Raw genomic sequence first — 22352 nt, forward strand, 5'->3', positions numbered from 1 at the left:
TATTATTGCAACTTTCCCCTCTGGTCAAGGGGGAAAGAATTCTACTACTTTTGCATACGAAGTATCCCTTCTACCAGTCATGCTGCTACACAAAACAACAGTAAATCGTCATCACAACAGTTTAAGTGCCATATTATCCTCAAACGTTGACATGAAGAAGTTAAAAGAACTAAATTGCTTAGTAGCTATCCTATGCTATTGCTATTTTAAAAACAAATACAAAGATATTTCCTAACATCAAGATCACAGCAAGCAGAGATTCCCATTAATGTACAAGGACTTGTAATTTCTTCCACCTTGCTAGCGTTCTTCAGATACTCCACAGACTCCCAAAGACCGATCAAAGCCATCTTGTCCATCCTTTCCATGTAGATTCGGAAGTGCTCTCTGTATGAAGGGTTGGCTAAAATTTCTTCAAACTGAAGAATCTGAAGAAAGAAAAACTAAGAGTAAAATCTGGGGGGATACTTAAGTCCAGCTCCTCTCCATCTGTTATGGGGAGAATATTTTCATTTTATGTGCCCACAGAGCACCATATATACCACAAATATGTACTCTATTCAACTGCACAGACTCTTTACGGCAATAGGTTTTATATTTTTTAATGAAGAAAAAAAAAAAAAAAAGGAAAATATGAGTTGGAAGTATTTAGAAAATAAAGGCATCTACACTCCCATCAGATAGAAAATATTTCCACATGTTTTCTATCCAGGAGGTTAAGGCTACATTTGAAAAGACTAAGATGACATTTCAAGTCATTCATGAAATGCTACTGCCAAACATTTAAATTCCAATGTTCCTGCAAGGCAGAGGAGCCAAGCTGAACACTAACCAACCTACTCTTTGCTTAATCCAAACAAAGAATAACACCAGCAGTTTCCATGCCACAGGCCACAGAGTTTTGAGATGTATCTCAATTACTCCCAAGGCCACAGAGAAAGATGGAGTATAGTTCTTTATCCTGGCAGCTAGGGCGTTTGGTGGCTAGTTCCCATTAACTGAGCGTTATTGAAAAGCATCTATCAGAAACGCAGCCAGGTAAGGGAATGGTCTGCGATGTGATGCTCAGAACTCTACCTGAAATGAGAGAGGAATGCACATGTCACACAGAAAAGAAAAGAGACTTCTCACACCCCATCAGATGCTGTGGCCGTTAAGATGCAGGATTAAAAAGACGTTACCATTTCTCATCCTCTACTATTTCTGTGAATCCAGGCCTTTTCTTTGAAACACCTGAAAATAAAACACCTCCCTGACAAAAAGAACCAATCTTCCCACGTTGAACAAAATGAACGACCCTGGCTTTCTTTGGAAAATAGGACCAGTTTTCAAAGCACCCTATCAAAATCAGACATCCCTTCCTCTCCAACTTTGGAGTCCAGCAGCTGAACCAGTTTTCATGTTGCTCCTTTAGTGCCTTTATTTATGTGGACAGGAATCCAAATACACTGGAGTGGTCTTGGTCTCTTGTTTTGTACCTCACAGACACCAACCAATCCTCACTTTTTGCTTTTAAAAGAAAATCTGATCCTTAAGCACTGGGGCTAATGAATCTTTACGGTAAAACGCCAAGTCACAGGAAGCTAGGACAATTTGGTACAGAGCAAGTTGTGAATTCCAACCAGGACTGAGGCATTAATAATTTCTCTAATACGGGTTTTTCAATACCTTATAATAATATAATTCAGGTCATGTTATCAGCATCTTTCTCTCAGAAGACGACTTTTTTTCCTAAACCTAGTACCTCAGACTCTACCAACAAGTCACATTTAGAAAAAAAATAGTTTGCTAGACTCAAGCTGTGCGGAAAGAAACTACATGTATGTGCACGTACACAATTACGAGCACAAGTCACTTCCTTAATGAATCAAACTGAAGAAGGTTCTTTAAAAACTGTAGCCACCTATGTTTTGTCTGAAACAGCTCCTCCAAATTTTGGGCAGTGTTTAAGTAAATAGCATTTGTCTCAGCTGGAATGTTCATTTTCATCTTCAAAGTTCCTCAGTGACAGTCATATGCCATCCCTCTCTCCATACTTCACCATACCAGGAATCTTCTGGACATGGCTTGCTCTTAGATTCAGTGCTATTCAGGTACATGAACATAAACTTAGAGCTTCGCTATAGAGAGAGATACAGAGCTCACTATAATCCTCACTGAACAGCACAGACAGGCAGGCTTGTGAAGCTAGGCTTGCTACAGAAACAGTGATCAGACTGTCAAAGAGAAGAACAGAGAGATGACCATTCAAAGCCCAGTCTGTGGCTTAGCATTATTGCTGTGCCTCATCATACGTTTTATTCAATAGTTTTATCAAGATAGTGATTTAAAATACCCGTGGAAGAAGTGTCCTCCAGCCTCTTGAACAGAGGTCTTAATCTCTGGGACTTTTCAGCTCTGTAAATGATAGCAGAGGCAATAAATATATCACAATGTGGAGCACTGTCCTGTCACTTCTTGAGCAAGAAGTCACCTTGGTCTCTACGCCTCTATTATCCAAGCTAGCCCTACTCAGGCTGCCACAGCAAGGAGAGTAATTAAGAAATCTCCCCTCTCAAAAGTAACTGTGGCTAAGTGCCGCTGCAGGGAGCAAGGCAAGTACAACCATCCCTCTAGCCTAACAAAAGTGCTCGCTGCACAGGTGCCCCGTGGTAATTAAAAAGTGGTGGTGCCTAATAATGCTGTTACACAAACCTCCTAATAGTTACCTTGCAAACTGAAATACTTCAACAAAATTGATAGACAGAAAAGCTTATTTAAATTTCCCTTGCAGAAATGAGACCTCACAAACTTTTTTTAGGTTTTTGTTTAAGGCTTGACTATCCTAAATTATTGAATAGTTTATAACTATTAAATATGTTACAAACACCGTACTGTAAACATTATTAAGCCTTCAAAGACAGTAACGATGGACAAAAGATGTTTTTAGGTTTGAGGTGGTTAAGTCGTTACAAAACACATGCAATCCAGGAAGTATTCTGAGGAATACAAATATCTCCATTTTCAAGAAAGAGATTCTGCAGTAATTTTTAATCCTCAGTAGAAGATCATTTTATGACTCAGTATCAGCACGAATTAAGAGCACAAAGGTCTAAGTTACATTGGCATACATGCATGCATTAGGGCATGTGTACACCCTCAAATCCAATATCCAGTTAGCAGACATAATCTTGGAATTACTCAGCCTCAGCAGCAACACTTCAAGTCCTTTTAACTTGAGAACAGCTTCCGGGCTTGGAAAAACCAGCAGTGACATCAATTTCCTACTTCAACAGGAAAGTAGCTAATACACTACAGCTGGTGACAGGCTCTGCCAACGACTAGGAAGGGGTTAGATTCCTGCCCTCCTCCCTGCCCCAAGTGGGGTGCTTTAAGCAGCATCCCTAGCATAGGGGGATACAACAGAATAGCCTTGTTCCTGGCCCTACAAAGCAGAGAACTGGTCCTGGCAAGTCCCTAAAGATAGTCACAACCTCTCTCTGGAGAGGAACATCAAAACAACTGCTTAATTTGGAAGGGCCTGAATAGGCACCAGATGTGGCATAGATGTCTTTACAACACACCAGGTTCCCCTTCGCTACAGCCACCTTGGCCTATAATGAATAATCACAATAAAGCTGGTAACAGCACTGCAGATCATGGGCGAGTTGAGCAGAATTTAAGTCAATAACGCACATGTTCTGCTGGAATGATGGCACACAGACTGCAGGATTTCTGTTTTCATTTGTTTGTGGGGGTTGGTTGTTTTTTTCTTTTTCGTAGAGGACAGGAAGAAGAAGAATATAAAAAATAATACTGGAAAAGTGTCTCTCTTTCCAAACTGCATTTTAAAAAACAGTAACACATTCTCTGCCCACTGACTAAAATTTAAACATGCAGTGGTGTCGTCATTTTTCAAAAAGAGGTAAGTCATCAGAAGGCTAGCTTTGTCATACACAGCAGTAGCTGAACCAAATGCAATGATTAGTTGCCTGTCAGGAAGCATATACTACATAAGGTGTCTGGCTATTTCACTGCACATACATCAATGGAAAAACCCCTGTCTTGAGACTCACATGTTCACGAACATACTTCTGTCGCAAGACACCCTACCTTCAGGCAAGAGGAGAGCAACAATTGACACTTGCTCTTTATATCCCCAAATTCTGTACCATGAAGTATCCTGACATAACGTGATCTGAAGCTTAAAAACCGCAGTGAAAATCTGATCAGTCACGAGTTATATCAGTATCTATCCACATATGGTGGAAGCAGGGTCTTCCGTAGGAGTTCTTACTTGGTCCTCGTCAGCAGAATTCCAAACATGGAACTGCCTCCGCCTCAAAATACACTCAGATGGTGGATCAGATCCCCAGAGCTCCTACCACCCGTGGTTCACAGAACAGCTCCACCAAGGAGATACTGGGACTCTACACATCTCGGTGATGTGGCTGTTGCGCTGAACACAACAGATCACACAAGTGATTTGCTGAACGCACACAGGCAACAAGAACTCAATTAATTACTACAATACTGTGCAGGTACAGTTTCTAAGAAAAAGCACTAGAACTGCACTGGACCATAAATAGATCAGAAGAGATGCTTTATATATTACACTAACTGAAACTGCAAGTTCCCTGAAATCTAATACCCAGGGCAGAGTATAAATCGGTGTCAGAGCTAATGACAGAATTCAGATTCAGACAGTATCTGGGGTTTGCTTGCTTATAAACATTTGGTTATAATTCACACATTCAGGATTTCCCTAGAGAAGCTGGATACAGGATAATGAGGTGTGTGAAACGTGCAAAGTCAAATACATAAAAGTCACAGGACTGTATAATTAAACAGAAAACCAACACTGTTTTATAATTAGTTTCTGCTGTAAAAGGGAAAAAAAAAAAAAGGTATTTCAAAACACAAAATATTTCTTAAGTCTGTAAGAGAACACTGACAGCTCCAAATAATCCATCTCCACATTTAAGCCCATAATCAGAACACGCATTAAAAGTTTTTACCATTAATGCTATTATTCCCCTACTACTGCAGGAAAGAGAAAGCTTTCTGTAGGACGCAGAAGTGAAACCAAAATACAAGGTTAGGCCCCTAGCCAATTTGTTCTTTGTTCAATTGGACCAAATAAGTCAGTAACTTATTCAAGCTTCTGTATATAATACACTTACATAAAATAATTCAAAACACCATCAGTAAATGACCATTTCTGACCTATTTTGACCTATTTCATGCAAGCTGAAGAAAGGAAGGCAAACTTCCAGTGTCCTCTACACAAGGCTGTTATTCTGGAGGTTAAGCGCTAGGTAAACCAAAAAAAACGGCACAGCTGGACTACAGAGAGGAATTATGGACACCAGCAGTGACTTACCAATATTAGCGCATCTCTTACATCTCGAACACTCCCCTGCCATTTTGCTTAGAAAGAGGCCTGAGTGTTCAGTCAATACTGCCCACGTAGTAGGGTGCAGCATCCAAAATAACACTGATTGCCTTGAAGTAAGAACCCAGACTGCAGCTAGCACAGTTCAGGAAACGAATGGGAAGAAGCAACAGTGAAGACAGTCCCCTTCCTCAGCCAAACCCTGGGCATTTTTCTGTTCTCTGAAGAGAACAGTGTGGCCCCCACCTCTCATCCAGCCTTTTTCCTGGCAGCGAAGAGTTGGGTACAAGAGAAGAGAAAAGCGGTTTTCCTATTTTCCATGCTGACACAGGCGTGGAGTGGGTCTAGGGCTTCTTCACAGAAACAAGTCAAAACCTTAGAAGCAGAGCAGCCCTGGACCCCGTTGTTTCCACCATCACTACAACAAATGCCTGTGGAGAGTCTTTACTCATATTAATAGTACCATTAACTCAGTATGGAGCTGTTCATTAGTACGTTTGCAAGATATAACCCTGGGTCAGCAGCTCCCCCCAAAAATCCATCGGGTTATAAAAAAATGCAACATTAAGTCCTTTGATTTTCATTATAATAATATTATATTTTATTGTATTTCTGACCAAGCCCTGCCCCTATCCAATGCAGCTTCACTACTTGATCTCTCCTCACAAACAATCTTATATTACCACGTATCTATCCTGGAAAGTCCATAACATCTCAGCAGGCACCGAAAGTGGCATCAGTGGCTCATGCAGTGCTGCCACATGCTTCCCTCTTTCCTTTTCTCCTTGGCATCTCTCGCTACACCCATCTTCAGGAAACAGATCAGGACTACTTTGGCACAATCTATGACACACCATCTGAAATCCTGTTTTAAGGACAACAGGAGCAGGTGGGGAATTGCTGTCTTTCAGACCCTACTCAAGAAAGATGAAACACAAATAATAAGAACTGTTTCTCTGTCATGCAACTTTTTCTTATGCGCCACTAAGCTACAACTTTAAGAACATAATGAAAATTAAAGATCCCTGCATGAAGACATAACTTCTCTTCTACCTACACGCAAAAGGTAAAATCTTCTTTCCAATTTGAACATGTGAATTACTGCACTTCGCCCAATGGGGACAAAGTGATTACACAAACAAGTCACTAAATTTATTAAAAAGTTTAGCAAGGATAAGTAGCCATGATTTTATTTTTACAGGTCCTGGCTAATACAACAGTAGTTTTTCAAATCCAGACCACAGTGATGTTGAAAACCAGCATTTAGTCAACAGCTTTACCAGAGTTTTTCTGCAACAATTGCCCTTAATATTGTCAATTGCCTTTCGTAAGTGTTTGCTTTTGAATAACTTAGTATTTGCAAACACCCAAGGTATTTCCTACAGTAAATGTAACAAGGGCTAAAGAAAGCCAGCACATAATGTTGGCAATCTTTTATTTGAAAGCACATTGCTACTTTCAGAAATGCTGCTACCATGTCTTTATTAACTCCCTACATGCAGTATGTCTGAAAAATCACACATGCTTAGGAGCCGCTCAGTGCTTCAGGAAGTTTCACATCTAGCAACATTCCAAGCTGGGTGATCAGTATGTACTTCTGGGTACTGCAACTATCTTTTCCCAAGATAAACAAACTATGCTGCAATTAATTTGTACTTGACTCCTGAGGGAAGGGAGGGATTAATGACAGTGAGGCTAACGCGAGCCAGTGCTAACACATTCAGAAGGACCTTCAGACAGTGTACATGTTTTTCAATTTATACCTTCTGACTCTGGGGGCCATCGCCTTCATCAGAAATGCCATCTTCCTGCTGATCATAAGCAGGCCCTCCCAGGAGCCTTATTCTCTTCTCGCACTGCTTCTTTGCCACTGTCAGCTGATTAATATACCTCTTCACATTGCGAGCCCTCAGTAGGTCAGCTTTCATAGCCGCAGTTTCTTTTCCTTTTGAATCTAAGAATAAACCAAATCAGAGACAGTCTTTTACAACATGAAATCATCATCGCACTGTTGACTCTGTGACCTGCCTGATCAAAGCATTTGTCATTCAGGAATAACCTATGCACATGAGCACAGATATGGAAAGTTTGTATTTGAAACAGAATGATGATTTTGAAACATTCTCCAATGATATTTCAAGGGCTTATACAAGACAGTTGAGAAAAAAGTCCTTATTCAAACGTCCAGTGAAATCTCCAGCTCTCTTCCCATAGCTTGCTGCAAGCCACAGACCCAAGACTTGTACTATGGGATGTGTATTTACCAGATGGTGTTAGGAAGTTACCTACAGTCATGGTGTACAGTAACACATAGAGCTGGTGGCTCATGTAACCTACTGAATGCAACATTAACTGCCTAGAGTCACGAAGGACTGGACTCGATCCCCTCCAGCCCAGCAGGACACATTCCCATTGCATCTCATGTACAAATACCAATTTCTTGAGCCTGATGCAAATAGCGTATCACACTAGCTCCTCCAGACAACAACACTGACTGAAGCTCACTCAAAATTATCGGATGACCAAGGAAAAAATAATTTAAACAAATCTTACAACGCTACATCAAGACTGTACAGTACTGTTAAATAGTAAAGTAACATGAAGATGACAGTCAGTTGAATAAGACTTAGTAATACAAGATATAATATGTTTGTGCATTCTACATTCCAGCCTCTTCAGCTAATTACCAGGGTCTAAAAAAAGAAGCAGCTGATAAAGCAGATTGAAAAACCCTATTGCATTGAAATCATTCCTGTTTTATATCTGCAGGATGCAACCAATTCACATTTATAGACATGGGGTTTTTTTTTCTTTTGTTCAATGATAATACTCCTGCTTTTGCAGGCTGCAACTAAAGGTTGGTAGCAAAGTACCTCGCTTGTACTTGGCTCTGGATTAACTGCTTGCTCAGGGATAGAGATCTATTCTACTATGTTTTCATACTATCAAATGCTAGTAAAATGATGAAAACAGTGTTCCATTTTCAAAACTGCTGCTGGAAAGAAACCACCAGACAGCTCAGTTTGTGAATGCATACACAGAAAAAGGAAATCTCACAGGAATTTTTTAAAATAGGTATTTTCAACACATTTCTAATACATTAAGGTACCTTCTCCTTTTAGGACCGTTTTCATCCTTTTATTTCCCTCTCAAAGCCACATGTAACTACTACATATGACCGTACGTTTTGTCACTGTATACTAAGGGACAACTCAAGGTACATGGAGGTCCCTGAAGTTCCACATGTATGGTGAGCACAGATATTCTCCCAAATTATTTTGCCATATTTTTAATCTCACTTCGTTCACTGCACTTATTTAGGTATGTTGGTAGGGAACCTTCCCGATTCAAAGACTCTTAGTGTTTTAACAGATAAGTATCATTTGCATCTGAACTTCCATGTAATAGTGAACGACAGTGATGATACTTGCTGAGGCAAATGATAAAATGAGTTTACCATGGAAAAAGAAAAGGCCATCTGTTTTCCTGGTATGTTATCTCCACAGGGAAGTCAACAGAGCATTTAATTTAGCGTTTCAGTTCCCTCGCCAGAGGTACTAGTATTAATGAGGGAAAAAAAGGAAAACAACAAACGGCAGGAAAAGACCTTAAGGACAAAACAGCTCTCCCCCTCAATTTAAAACATTTACAGCTAATACAAATACATGGACAGTAGTTTAAAGTGAAGATTAAAACCCAACATTTTCCCTCCTGCACCTGATGCAGATAATTTTTAGAAGTTCTAAATTCTTTCAGTAGTTTAATTACTTTGGGCTCAAAATGCATATTGAAACCCCACACTTTGAAAACTCACGAACAGTGCTACACAATGATCAATTATTCAGCCTCCTTAAAACAAAAGCACCCTTCTTATTGAAAATAAGGCATTCTTGAAGGGTTTTCAAAGTAAACACATCTACTTTACCTGAAGTCTCAGCATCCTGTGATTGCAGCAGGCCTTCAGGAGAGGCTAATGAGCCAGCCCTACATCCCACTTGCTTCCAGCGATTAATTACTTTATTAGCCAAGAATCTTCAAAACTATTTGCCTCACTCAGGTCTTCATATCCATAAGAAGCCACTCCATGTAGGAAATACTCGGGTCAGAGTGATGAAGATCACACTGCCAGCCTGTTCCTGCTCCATGGATAAACAGGACTAGTCACTGTGAAAGCCTGGCAGTGACGTCACTTCACAAATAAACAAGAGGCTGATGAAGAGCAGCCCAGCACAGAGCATGGCCTCCAAAATAACTCTCCTTATCAGGGGAAATTTTAACAAGACACATACTGCCATGGAGGAACTTCAAAACCCCAGAGGGGTACTGTGCACTCCTCCCGAGGGCATCCAAATGCAATCAGTACCAAAAGCAGAATTTTGAATTCTGCTTATCAAACCACAGCTGTTGATAATTCAATTTCACTGAACAATATTAAAATGCAAACGGTCCACAGGAGCTCAGACTTCCCAAGCAATCAAAGCTAAGCTGACTGTGCAAATCTTTTTTACTCCATGCATTTTTACACATCTACAGTAATTTCTGACAAAGCTTCCATACTTTTTTCTGTATCATTCATAACCACCTTGATTGGAGCTAGGCCAGGAACAGATCCTAGAACCCACCAAAGACACTTCTAAGAATGGATTCCTCAGACCTAATTTTATTTTCTCTTCTTTTTTGGTTAGTTTTGCTACTTGGTCAGGTTTATATGCGCTGAATACATCAAAATGCTGTACATATTCACACTGTCCCATTTTTCAGTCAGAATGCTGCACCTTGCAAACAGTCATGTCAACAAATGCCACACAAACTTTAAAACCAGAAACTACAGCAAAGGATACAAGAAGAATCACGTAAATTAAGACATACGTAAAGGCTGCTTAAAGCACAAACTAAACTGTACTGTAGTACTGCATGAACTGTCCCCTCTCTTAACAGTAGCAGCATAAAACAAAGACTTCTTGTTTTAACTGCAAAGTTATATACAGCGAAAACATGATTAAAGCTGAAAGTACAAGTTCTTTTTCCTTTACGGTTTCAAGAACTACAGATACCTGACACCTGGCAGCATGTACAACAGCACTGACTCACCTGACTAGTCTCTGAAGGAGCTACACACATGCACACCATCATATGCATTTCTGCAAGACTTTTTGCAGGAGCCAAGTTAAGCACATGCAGTGCCTACTTAATGCCACGCTGAAGTATTTAAATAGCGCACATCGACTTAACATTTTCATATAAACAGTAACCATAATATTCTACATATAATTTACCAATCATTACAGACCTCTTTGAACTCTCTGAAACTTGGAATTACACATTTTCAAAGCCTACACAGGCCTGGAAAAGTATTTGTTCAATTTTGCAAGAGCAGGTCAGACTTCCAGAAGAACAGTACATACAGTTCTTCCACTGTCCGCAGTAGAAGCAAAGGGAAAACCAGCTCTAATGTGGTCAGACAAGAGAACGAGTAAAAGAAGTGCCAAATCCCAAACACTTGCAGCAACAGACCTGGGGGAAGGGACTTAAAAGGGAGATCATGAAGAATTTAGGCACTGACCATTAGCAATATATAGCGCAACACAGCCTCCCACATCACAGCCACAGCTAAGCAAAACAAAAAGCAAAGTGGCAGTATGGTAAGTTTGAGCACGGGAGTTAAGCATACCCTAAACAATGAAATAACATCCACCACCTACTGCCTCTGTGTACAGGTCCCTGTGTGTCCTTTGGTCACATCTATCTGACCAGACAGCCTCTCCCCTCCCTCTTTCACTGACAGGCATCTCTCCAAACCAGCTGTGGACAAGATGCGTTACCATCAGTGGCGCACAGACATAAGATCTCAGAAGCATGAAGAAGAACCTCCTCTATAAAACTGATTTGAGAATCACAAATCAAAACAAGTCTGCCGCAGTCAGAGTCACTGTAGCCTTCACCTCATTCCACAAGGATTGCTTCCACACTTAATGCTTGAGCATGACATGCAAACACAATGTTCGCTCTTTAAGTCTTGCCAAAAATCTATGCAAAAATAATTGCATATGCGTGTTTATCCCTGTGTGGAGGATGGGGGTGTGGGGGGGAAGAATCATAATACAGTTTTGTCATAATCAATTTAGATGGCATATGTGATGTGCTGGAATGCAGAAGTACCCAATTTTACTTGACTCTAAATTATCATCTTGACAAAACCCACACATCACAACCCACACACCCAAGTTAGCTGAAAGAAAAATCCCTTTTTACAGACACACATTCAAGCCTCTTTTGGAACCACAGGACCCAAGAAGCCTGCCCACAGACAGTTTTGTTTCTGTACCAGTTGTCAGTTCCGCTTATAAAAGATGGAGACTGGGAATGCTCAGCAGGAGGAATCTTCTGCTGCAACGCAGCAGATCTCTCCATACAGAAATGGCCGCTTATTTCATCTGTCTCGCAATCCCTGATTGGAAAAGAGCAGTTTTCTCAGCAAGGATGCCCAGGGGTTGATTACAATGTGGTGTGTGAAAAAGTCCCATCTGGTTGTCCAAGGGTAGTTTCCAATCATGCTGTGAAGCCAGGTATAAGGCATAGGAAATCAAAAGGCAAATCAAACAAATCCCTCTACAGTGCGTGTGTTGTGAAGGGGGCATAAAATAAATAAAACTGTTGAGAGATTTCTTCTGTTTTTCCCCTAAGATAAGGTACATGCCTTCACGGGGTTCTGTTTTAGAGAGAAGCTGGTAAAAAGGGATCCTTGCTAAAATTCTTGTAGGATCCCGTAATACAGTATCAGTAAGAGAAAAAACAAAAACATGGCTGTTAAAATTAGAACTAGCATATTTCAACGGTTTCTTATTCACATTACAGCAAATATCAAGTTACTACAGCAACTAACTTTTGTTGCTGTTTCAAAATTGTATTTTGAAGCCTTATCTCTTTAGAAAAATTAAGGTCTACTCTTGCTTATAGAAACTCAGGTCCCTCTCACTCACACTACACCACCTGATCTGCGTATTTGTCCTCTTTATCACATAGCTTTTGTAAAAAAATCCCCTAAAATACCTAAAATTTCACTCAAATCCACTTCAGCACTTCTGAAGAATCCTTATCAAAAGGCAAGATGGAGAGAGCACAACAGTTAAAAGATCAAGTAAGACGCGATTCTTTCAACCAAAGCAGACATGAATGTAAAGCAGAGCACAATCCAAAAATACCAGTAGGTAGAAACACCGAAGATGAGTTTTAAAAAAACCCACCAAAAACACCCCCACAAAACCAGAAAAACACACCCAAAACCAAGTCTCCTCCTGCATTCACTTCTGGAACGACCCTGACCATTCTGGAAGAAGATACATAGGAGAACACAGTTTGGAGAAGTAATGCAGATAGATACATGTACACATCAGATTCAGCACTTCTGTGCAAGCGTAAATGAGGGAAGCAGTGTAGTGTCAGCATGCAAAATAACAGCTTCTATTTACAGTGGTCTGCAGCATTCCAAAATAAACCAAATCAACACCTCTGCGAACAATAATGCTTCATTAGGGTTCTTATTCAGCTTTAGCAATGACCAAAAGCAATTCTCTTGGCCATGAAGATTTATCATCCACCCACAACAGGCATCGTACTGTGAACCTCTCAAATTGTGTCGTCTCAGCCTTTTTTAAGACATTTGACTCTCTCAAGGAGTCAAATGCAAAACTTACTGCTTAACATGAATCAGATGCTTTTGTACGTTTTCGTTTGCTCTCCTACGCTCACATGCCAGAAGATTCAAGTGATAGAAATCTGAAAAGAAAAAAGACCCTATAATATGCCATTTTTGACTACAGAGGTTTTTAATACAATGATGTTTAGAAGCACTTTAAAGTACTCCATCCTTTTATTAGAGGTCCATAATAGGTAAATATTTTGCCAATAGGTGGCACCAACACTAGTTAAATCAAGCATAAAGAACCTGTCCTGGCTGAGAGACAAGCCTTCCCCCTCCAACCCCTCTGGGCACCAACATTAAATGTATATACTTTGGTATCACCAGATAGAATAGTACGTCAGGCAACTGTAGCTTAGATGGGAAGTCATCAGTCTGAAACCTGGTCCTCAGGCTACTCATCCTTTAATAATACCCACCTAATCTTTTTATAAATGAAATATTTTCGGTCAGTTTTAGGGACTTAATTATGTCTTGTCAACCAATAGCAAAGGTACACAAACCTGCTCAGGCATAGTTATTGCTAGTCACGTAGCACAACACTTACTTTGCTTAGATAGTAGCTAAGCACTCACTGCTGCAGAATATTGGCCATGCTGCTGCACTAAGTGCTCCTGACATCTGTTGCTGTACCTTTTTCTATCGAAAACACTGCCGTGGGAAGCTCCCATGCCTCAAACTGATGGAGGCTGAGACTATATCCATGTACATATTATTCTATACTTGTTCTGCTTATAGTCTAAGAGCAGATACCAGGCTCCACAGGCTGCTGGCCAGCCAAAGTTCAGTTGTTCTAGCTGAACACCTAGGCACTGAAGAAGCAGTTACATTTTTAGGTCCCAACTTGACCATCAGAAAAAGGAAATAGCCAGCAGTAAGACTATCTCTCATCAGGCTGGAATCAAAGCTCAGAGATGCCCATGACACAAAAGGCAAGACCTCGTTTACTAGCTGGAAAGGGACGACTGTCGTATACATCAAACACCCAAGCTCACATACATTATGACAGACATGCAGCAGGTACAGGGGGAACATTAAAGAGAGAGAGAATGAGATGGTGCAAACACACTTCCATTTTGCATAAAGCTTACATTTAATTATTCACTATGAAATCCAGCTGTTGCAGAGGTAGCACTACGCTGTGGTATCCAGCAAGGAAAACATCAAAAGGTGGCATAAGGAATATGGTGGTCTGTACTACAAGAGTTCAACAAATCTTTGTATCAGCAGCAAGCGATGCTGGGGTTTTTTGTTAGCTTTGTTTTGTTTTAAGGAAGGTAGCAGAGCTTCTTTCCTTAAACTTTTCTTCCTAAAATTCAGAAACATGTTAGATTCGTTACTGCATTAGGAAAAATGTCTCCGCCTTCTTCAGAAAAAATATGACACAAAGCCGCCTTTAGAACTAGATTTTAAACCTCTACAGTTTTGATAGCCCTCTTAAAGTTTACTGTGTATAGACTGAGTCTGAAAATTATTGGTAGATTAAAACCTTAAGAGGAATGAAACAGATTAGAAAGCTGTGCTAAATTCATGTGACCTGTAATTAACCTTGCATTGTATGCCTCTGTTGGACATACTGTTCCACGTGTCAAGCAAAAAAAAGTCACCTTTTTCTTCAGTAGAATGAATCATTGGCTATTTAATAAATAAAAGGTTTAGCCACAATAGCCTCACTGAGTAATACAGCCAGTGGTGGTAATCGACTCTTAAATGACATAAAAGGCTGTTAATAGGTCTAAACTAATAATGAAAGTTGACACCTTAACACAAAACTTCAGTGCAGCAGCTAGTGGAATATCTATTGGATATTTTCTAATACAGGTAAAAGTCAAGAGCCCATAAAAATGCAGAACCAACTTCACCACAGAACAAGTGGAACCAGACCTATTTTGGCAGAATAAATAGCAATTATTTTTTTGTATCTGTTCTGCAGTACCAGGCATTTGTAGCTTCAGAAACACATCTCTTCAGGGTTTAGAACCCTGAATAGTTAACTAGATAAACTCAAGTGAGACAGAGGACAGTGAGAAAGTAATTAATTGTAGGAACCCAAACCGTATAAAAATATTTCCCAAATCAATTCTCGTCACAGCAAAGACCAATGGCAGCACAATTGGAAATACAGGCTTCGAAACATTGATTTTTCATAATGTACTGAGTTAACTTCCTTGTTTTCATTTTATTACTTTATGAAACAGACTTTCCATTAAATTAACTTTCATCTGAGAAATATTAATACCTCTTCCTGTAATGTACACTTGAGCAAAACCAGTGCCTTCTTTTCCTTTTGCCTTGGTTTGACACAAGTACTTTATCCTACAGGAATGCACATTTAGCTCTATTTTAGAATGTAAGCAAAAGGCATTTCAGCATATCAGTGTTGACAGCCTTACTTTCAGAAACTTGACCACGGACCCCCAACTCTTCAGACTGCCCAAAGATCATACCATGGCATGTTTATTTTCTGTTTCTGCATTTTTCATTAACACTTGACTGACTTTTAAAAGCTTTCCTTTGTGATACAAGGAGCTTGAAAAGGATTTTATTTTTTTTTTTATACCTGACAAATAGAGATTACATGAGAACCTAAAAGAAAGATCTTTTAGAGTTGTATACAAATTCATTTAAATTGTCTATTGCCTTTGAACTATGCTTTGATATACTTTAAGCATATGTCTATGCAAAAACTTCGTCTGTAATTTTGCCATCAGTATAATCTCCTGAAGATACACCACTGGTTTGCTACATTTGGAGAACCATAAAAAGCAGTACATATAATAAATATAAGTACAAATGTAAAATGCACATGCATTTTAAAAGGCAGACATTGCCAAAACACTGCAGAAGGATTTAAGAGCACTCTGTATTGCAGCACAAAAACATAATACAATGAAGAGTCAAAAATAAAAGCTGACTGACAATTATGCTGTATCATTCCTTCTTCTGTGTTTTGAAAGGATAACAGAGTGAGACTTTGAAGAATGGGTTGTATGAAAGAGGAAACAAGATTCTCAGCATACAAATTTGTACTGCCAAAAATCCTTAGCTGCAGCAAGTTCTGAAAATAAATGCATCATAGATATGACCTTTCTCATGATCCATCAGCTTAGATGAAGATGGGGTGGGGGGATAATCACACCATGGGAGTTTCTGGAAGAATCAGACAAATGAAACAGAACTGAAACACCAAAGGCATAGAATTCCTAAAATCTGTCTAAAAATCCCACACACACTGATTGCATATGCATGTCAGGAGTTCAAACAGCTTTTCAAGATAAAAATAACAGATGTGACTTAACAAAACGGAATCTTACCTTTCTGCCTCTTCACTTGGGGAATATTGCTGATTGTGGTTGCCTGAACTATTTCCACTACAATCTGATACCTAGTTTTAAAAACAGTAGGGAATAAGGGTGAAGAGAAGAGAAAGGAGAGAAGAAAAGACATGTATTAATTTTTCACAACGTGTTCTTCATACAGGACACTTAAGAACTAACAAAACCCAAAGACTTCCACCTCCTCCTCACCTGCAAACAGTCATGTCTCAGAATATCTGCAACCTAAGGGTCGCTGTGCATATGGAGTAGAGTAGGGGGGGAAAAAGATTATCTTGAAACAAAAGGAAAACATCCAACTAACATTAATACTGCTCCCTTCTCTCAATTGCTGGCACTGCACAGCCAGTTAATATCAATGAACGCAATGTGAAGTCATGTTCTTAAACCCAAGTTTTCTGTAGGCAACTAGGATTAGAGTTCAGTTCAAAAGCAAAAAGCTGTCTTTAATGTTATTCTAGCTAATGCACTCAATACATATACGGAGCATATATAAATTAGAAGGAAAAAAAAGTATTCTACTAAAATAAGTTAAAAGTACCACACTCCAGGAATTATTAAAACCTGTTTATCACCGAAAAGTCTATTACACATAATGGAAGATGGCTAATGCAGTTAACGAGCTGAGTTTTAAGTAAAACCAATCTTGTAACTAACAGACACCATTCACTCAGCAAAGAAAACGACTGCCAGTTAAATCTTTCATAAATGTCAAAGTTCTGGTCATAAACACTCAAATTCCTCTCACTGCACTTACTTTGGCACCTATTAATACTAGTAATAAAGCAAGTATTCTAGAGAATTTAACTCATTCCTGTAGGAGTTCCCTAACCTCATCACGTTAACCCCTAGATGAAGGCTGAAGCCTCCTGTACCGTCTGCTTTGTCCATGACTACTAATTCTCTGTTTAAGAAAGGGTCTACGACCCTTAAAATATATTCCTTTTCTTACATGTCTACTTCTTTCACCAACGTTATTCAATTCCCCCCATTCCTCTTGCCTCCTATAACTCTAAGGATTTTGATTGTCGCTGCCTCTTTGTATAGACATACCATTTTACACACACAGCATATGCTCACTTATAACTACACTTTCAGAGTTTATCTTTTTTTTTTTCTGCAGTAATCTTTACTCAACTCCCTCAATTACCAAGTTGAAACCTCAGAACCTGCTCGCAATGCTTTACTTTTTCTAAGCCTACTTCCTTTTGCCATTACTCTATCTTGGTTTTTTCCATCTGCCCACCAGTTCTTTCCCAGTCCTTCAGAGGAAGGAGGGCACCAAAGTGAGGGTGGTATTTTTGTGCGCAGCAGTCCCACAGTTCATTCCCTGCTCAGACACAGACTTCCCAAATGATTCTGGGCAGCTCACATGGACTTTTGTTGCCTTAGGTTATGTATCTGTAAGTGCGTTATAAACAACACTCATTCACCTCTCTCAGGTGTTGTACGGTAACTGTGAACATTATGATTTTATCAAACAAGGTACAAACAACCAAGTAAATACTGCACATGGAAGGTAGTTTCCAATTTAACCTTGCAACATTTTTCCTTCCAAATTTAATGCCATTTGTTCACATTCATGGTTTTATGTGGTTTTGTTACCGATACTGTAATACAGCATCTCTTTGTTTCCTGTTCCTCATATATTACCTTAAGCAAGGGAGATCCTCCAAGTTACATCCTCCAAAACACTGTTTAGTCTGTTCTTCCTAAGCGCTGTACTCTTGCTGTTTACTACTCAATGAGAGCACTGTACAGCACTGCACCACAGAGACACCACTCTGGCTACACTGCCAGACCACAAACCTTTCTCCTTGAAATCCTGTTCCAAACATTCTAGCTGCTACATATTCTCTGGTGCTGGTAAGTAAACATCTAAGGAAATTTGAAATGTCATGTATTAATTTTATTTTCAATAAGTGAACTGGACCAATCATGGGCTCACATCCATGTAACTTCTTCCCACTCTTACCTCTTCCCTATTCAGTTATATTAATCTCTTTCCCCCATTTCTTAAGTAAAAGATGACACAGAGCCAGTGATAATGTTTCTTACCATGAACTGTGCAGTGACCTTTTGCTGCTATACTAACAAATAACAGAATAAATGTAATACTGATCTTGAAAGTAGAATGAAAACTATCCACCAGTTTATTTCCTTATCACTATTTATTTTCAGCTACGTTAACTCATTACATCTTTTATCTCTAGTCTTCTGACAGAGCAAGTAAATTTGTTTCACATCTGACACGGAAGAATTCATCTTTTCTTTCTTATTTGTAGGAGACTTCGAATTTATCCACGCTAACTTAAATCTGAGGGAAAACGCAGGGGAAATTTCACTGTTTAACTTTTCCTTCTTGAAAGAAACAGGGGCAACATGGTTTTTGTGGAAACTTGATAAAACAGGAATAAAACTGCCTCCCTTCATGACTAGCAACAACACAGGCAAACATTATGAAAAGTGACTTTGAAGGATGTTTATAGATAACCATATAACAGACCCTTCTCTGGAAGCTTTGTTAGTTTGGGGTTTTTCACCCCAAACAAATCCACGTTTTCAGACTGCAAAGGTATGAAAGGGGAAAAAAAAAACCAAAACAAAAACCCACAAACAACCAAAAAGCTCCTTGGAAATCAGCAAAATAAGAACAAACATCAGGTCCCCAAATGTCCCCTATAAAAATGAAAGGGATGTTTCCACAAAAACCACGGACAGAAGTACTACTAATAGATACAGTGACCAAACGTTAGAGGCCTGCTATAGATATTAACGAACCTTGAATTCAAAAGTATCTCCAAAATTAATGATAAGTAGTTCCTGCATCATTTAAATAAGTTGTAAAAATAAAATCCATAAAAGCAATGCAAAAAATCAATACGATATTTCTTCTTAAGATACTGCTCCTAAGCAAGGAGAGGGGGAAAAAAAAAAAGTGTAAAAAATCCTAGTACCATTACTAGCCTTTCAAGGACAGCTGTTTGCAAGGCAGAGAGCTGGCACACCTGCTTACAAGGAGATCCAACATACACAGACTCCCACTCTTTTCTGATTTCCTGGGCAAAAGCAACACACACCCTTCACCCACAGGTTTCCACCGATCCAAGCTGGGGATCTGTCTTTACTTTGTAACAAATACCTGGTTCTAGTCACAAGAAATCCTAGTAAAACTCTGTTAATGAGATCAGCGTGGAAGGATGCCTTAGAGGACTTCTCTCCTGTAATGTCATGTGCATCCATCAAGGAGCACCCAGGAGTCCACGCTTTCTTGACTATGGTCAGTCAAGAGTCTGAAGAAATGTTTACCAGTCCCTCATGGCCTCCCTCATGGAGCAAGGTATTTTATGTTTATTTTAGTAACTAGATAGTAATTAATCTGCAGATAAGAGCATGGCAGGAATGTTTAAAAAAAAAAAAAAAAACCAACACAAACCTAGTTTCCCAGCAACTGTAGTGCCTTGGGATAAATCTCCCTCAAAGCTAAGCCTACACAGAAAATTGTTACTACTTATATCTGTTCTTTACCAAGATGTCACATGGCAATGCTAGAAGTCATAAGAGAAAGCTTAGTGCATGAATGCCATGCACTGGCTTTGAACGGACAGTGAAAAATCATTTCTAAATAAAACCAAGAAAAGGAATTTTTGATAAACAAAATATTATTGCCCAAAATAGCATCTAACTGGAAAACTTGTTTAAGTGCAACATGCCCGTAATTTATTGGTTGTAGGAAGAGAACTGGAAGCATTCTCCCCACTCCTGTCATTCTAACAGATTCTGGGTTTCTCAGTGGTAACTGTACAGTGGCTTGTTTCTTCCTCTTTAATTCCTTCCTTATGGATATTTCCCATGGTTCACTACTGTGAATTACAACCCGAAATACCATTTAGTTTGTTCACCTAAAATATCACTTTTTTTTCCCCCATCCATATATGGATCACTGTTTAGTTTTCATGACATAAATTTGGAAACTTTCACTGGTAAACTATGAAAGCTTCGCAAAATATACTACACAACTTTGAGATGACTGCAGGTTGGTCCATCTCTCTCTAGGTGCACCTACAGTGCTGGAGAACAAACAGAACAGGAATCTCTCCCCCCACAGGGGAACATGTTCTTTAACCACCTTCCCAGGGACCAGCCCTATAGAAACAGAGGAAAGAGCAGCGCTGCCTCTCTTCAAAAACAAGATACATTTTCTCAGACATTTTTCATTCAAATACTGACCAGCTCAACATTTCATTGGGTGTAGAGGAACCCGTTTCAAGATGATGGTAGTTGGACTCCACAGGCTAGGAAGAAAAAACCTAAGTGCAGCCAAACCCACATAATTTCATAAAGCGAATGTGCTAGATGGTATTAAAGAACACAATTTAAAGTGACCTATTAGCTAAAAAGAGAGCACATCGAGCATTAATGTGCCTGAACAACAACAACAGAATAGTTGGGTTTCTTCTGAAACAGATCCATTAGTGTGATTATGCTAATAAATATGTCAATTAGGTTTTAGACAGTCTAATAGAGACTAATTTCTGCTCTCAGGAAAGGCACACTGGCCCAGAGTAAAGAGCAAATTTTAAAGCAGATGAACAATAAGTAGCCAGGCAACAGAATCATTTCACCATCACCCAAATGTATTTTCCAATCTCAGAAACGCAAGTGGTTTCAGATTCAAAAAGAAGAGTCAGAGAAAGTAAGATGTTACTTATGCAGCCCACATACTCCACCCTGCTAAACCATCACTTGGCCTGATCAAGTCAAGTCTAATAAAAGGCGTGGGTCACAACAGATAACAGTGCAGCGAAGGAGATCAATGTGCTTGTGTCTTTCAGATGCTGCTGCAGCCATTTAGGAAGAGAGAGAGCTGACCTGCAACAATAACTGAAGGGAGTCAGCAAAGAGGGAAAAATACCAGTTCTAGTTGGTCACAACAGGTTAGGACAAACACTCTAGAAATGGCTTCAACAGTCCCTCCAAAGCTTTGATGCAGCTCAACAAAACCAACTCACGGTCATCTAAGGAGATGCAGCAGTATGTCTGCTCCCTTCTTCCCAGTCAATTGTTCCTTATCCTTTCACTTCCATCAGAAATCTGAGGAGAAATAGCTCATCTAGGTAAGGCAAGCATAAACATCTTCTACTTGGGTAAGCAGGCTGGAGATGCAAGTGGTATCTCACGATGAAAGATGGAAGGAGAGAGATGAAATTTTTCGAGGGTGGGGAGTTAGTAAGAAAGTGGGCAGGTGCTATTATAAAACAGGACATTGAACAAGCCCATGATACGTAGGAGCTTCGATGCTGGGGTTTTTTTGGTCTTTAAGGAATTCTTCAGAGTTCATTAACATGTTAAGAAGGATGCAACTGGGAAACCCCTCCCCTGCAACAGTACAGAAAAACCTCAGATCCAGTGGTAAAATGTGCTGAACTTGAACTGTAGAAGAATGAAGCTGGGTTAATTACCATGGATAATCTACAACTGTGGCTGGCTTCAGGGGCAGCGGGTTGGCCGATGTAGATAAGGTGCAGGTGTGGCTGGTTCTGTTAAGGGGTTGGGCAGCCGATGAAGAGAGAGCAGCCAAGGAAGACAGAGGAGGAAGAAGCAGAGAGAAGGGAGAGAGTGTGGGCCCTGGGTGAGGAGAGACCAGGAGAAGGCAGCAGAGGGACTGTCGTGAAGAGTATGTTGGTATGAGATGGTAAAAAGACCTTGTTGCAGCCGGCTAGTTTGAAGAGTGCTGCGACATTGAACCCCTCTTTCCACGTCACAGAAACACAGCAAGCTGCTCTGAATAGCCAGTGTCCATAGGATCACTATGGCTCACAGCCACCAGATCACCATGGCCAGCCATACTCCATAAAGATAATCAGGAGATAACAACCCACCAGTGGGAATTCAACATGTTATTTCATCGAACTCCACCGAGGCAAGCTGTAAAGAAGGGTCC

At 39.8% G+C, this 22352-nt stretch overlaps 1 protein-coding gene across 2 annotated transcripts in view; it reads right to left on the reverse strand.

The window, feature by feature from the left end:
- Positions 1–22352, reverse strand: part of SNX25 (sorting nexin 25) — an 88286-nt gene that overhangs the window by 29434 nt on the left and 36500 nt on the right. For both annotated transcript variants that reach the window (XM_037398683.1, XM_037398690.1), the window contains exons 6-8: positions 16388–16458; positions 7138–7328; positions 297–428 (exon numbers count right to left, since the gene is read on the reverse strand). In XM_037398683.1, the coding sequence (XP_037254580.1) occupies positions 297–428; positions 7138–7328; positions 16388–16458 (394 nt within the window). The remainder of the gene's footprint in view (positions 1–296; positions 429–7137; positions 7329–16387; positions 16459–22352) is intronic.

The sequence above is a fragment of the Falco rusticolus genome, chromosome 1 (genome assembly GCF_015220075.1).
Source record: "Falco rusticolus isolate bFalRus1 chromosome 1, bFalRus1.pri, whole genome shotgun sequence".
In the NCBI taxonomy this organism is placed as follows: Eukaryota; Metazoa; Chordata; class Aves; order Falconiformes; family Falconidae; genus Falco; species Falco rusticolus.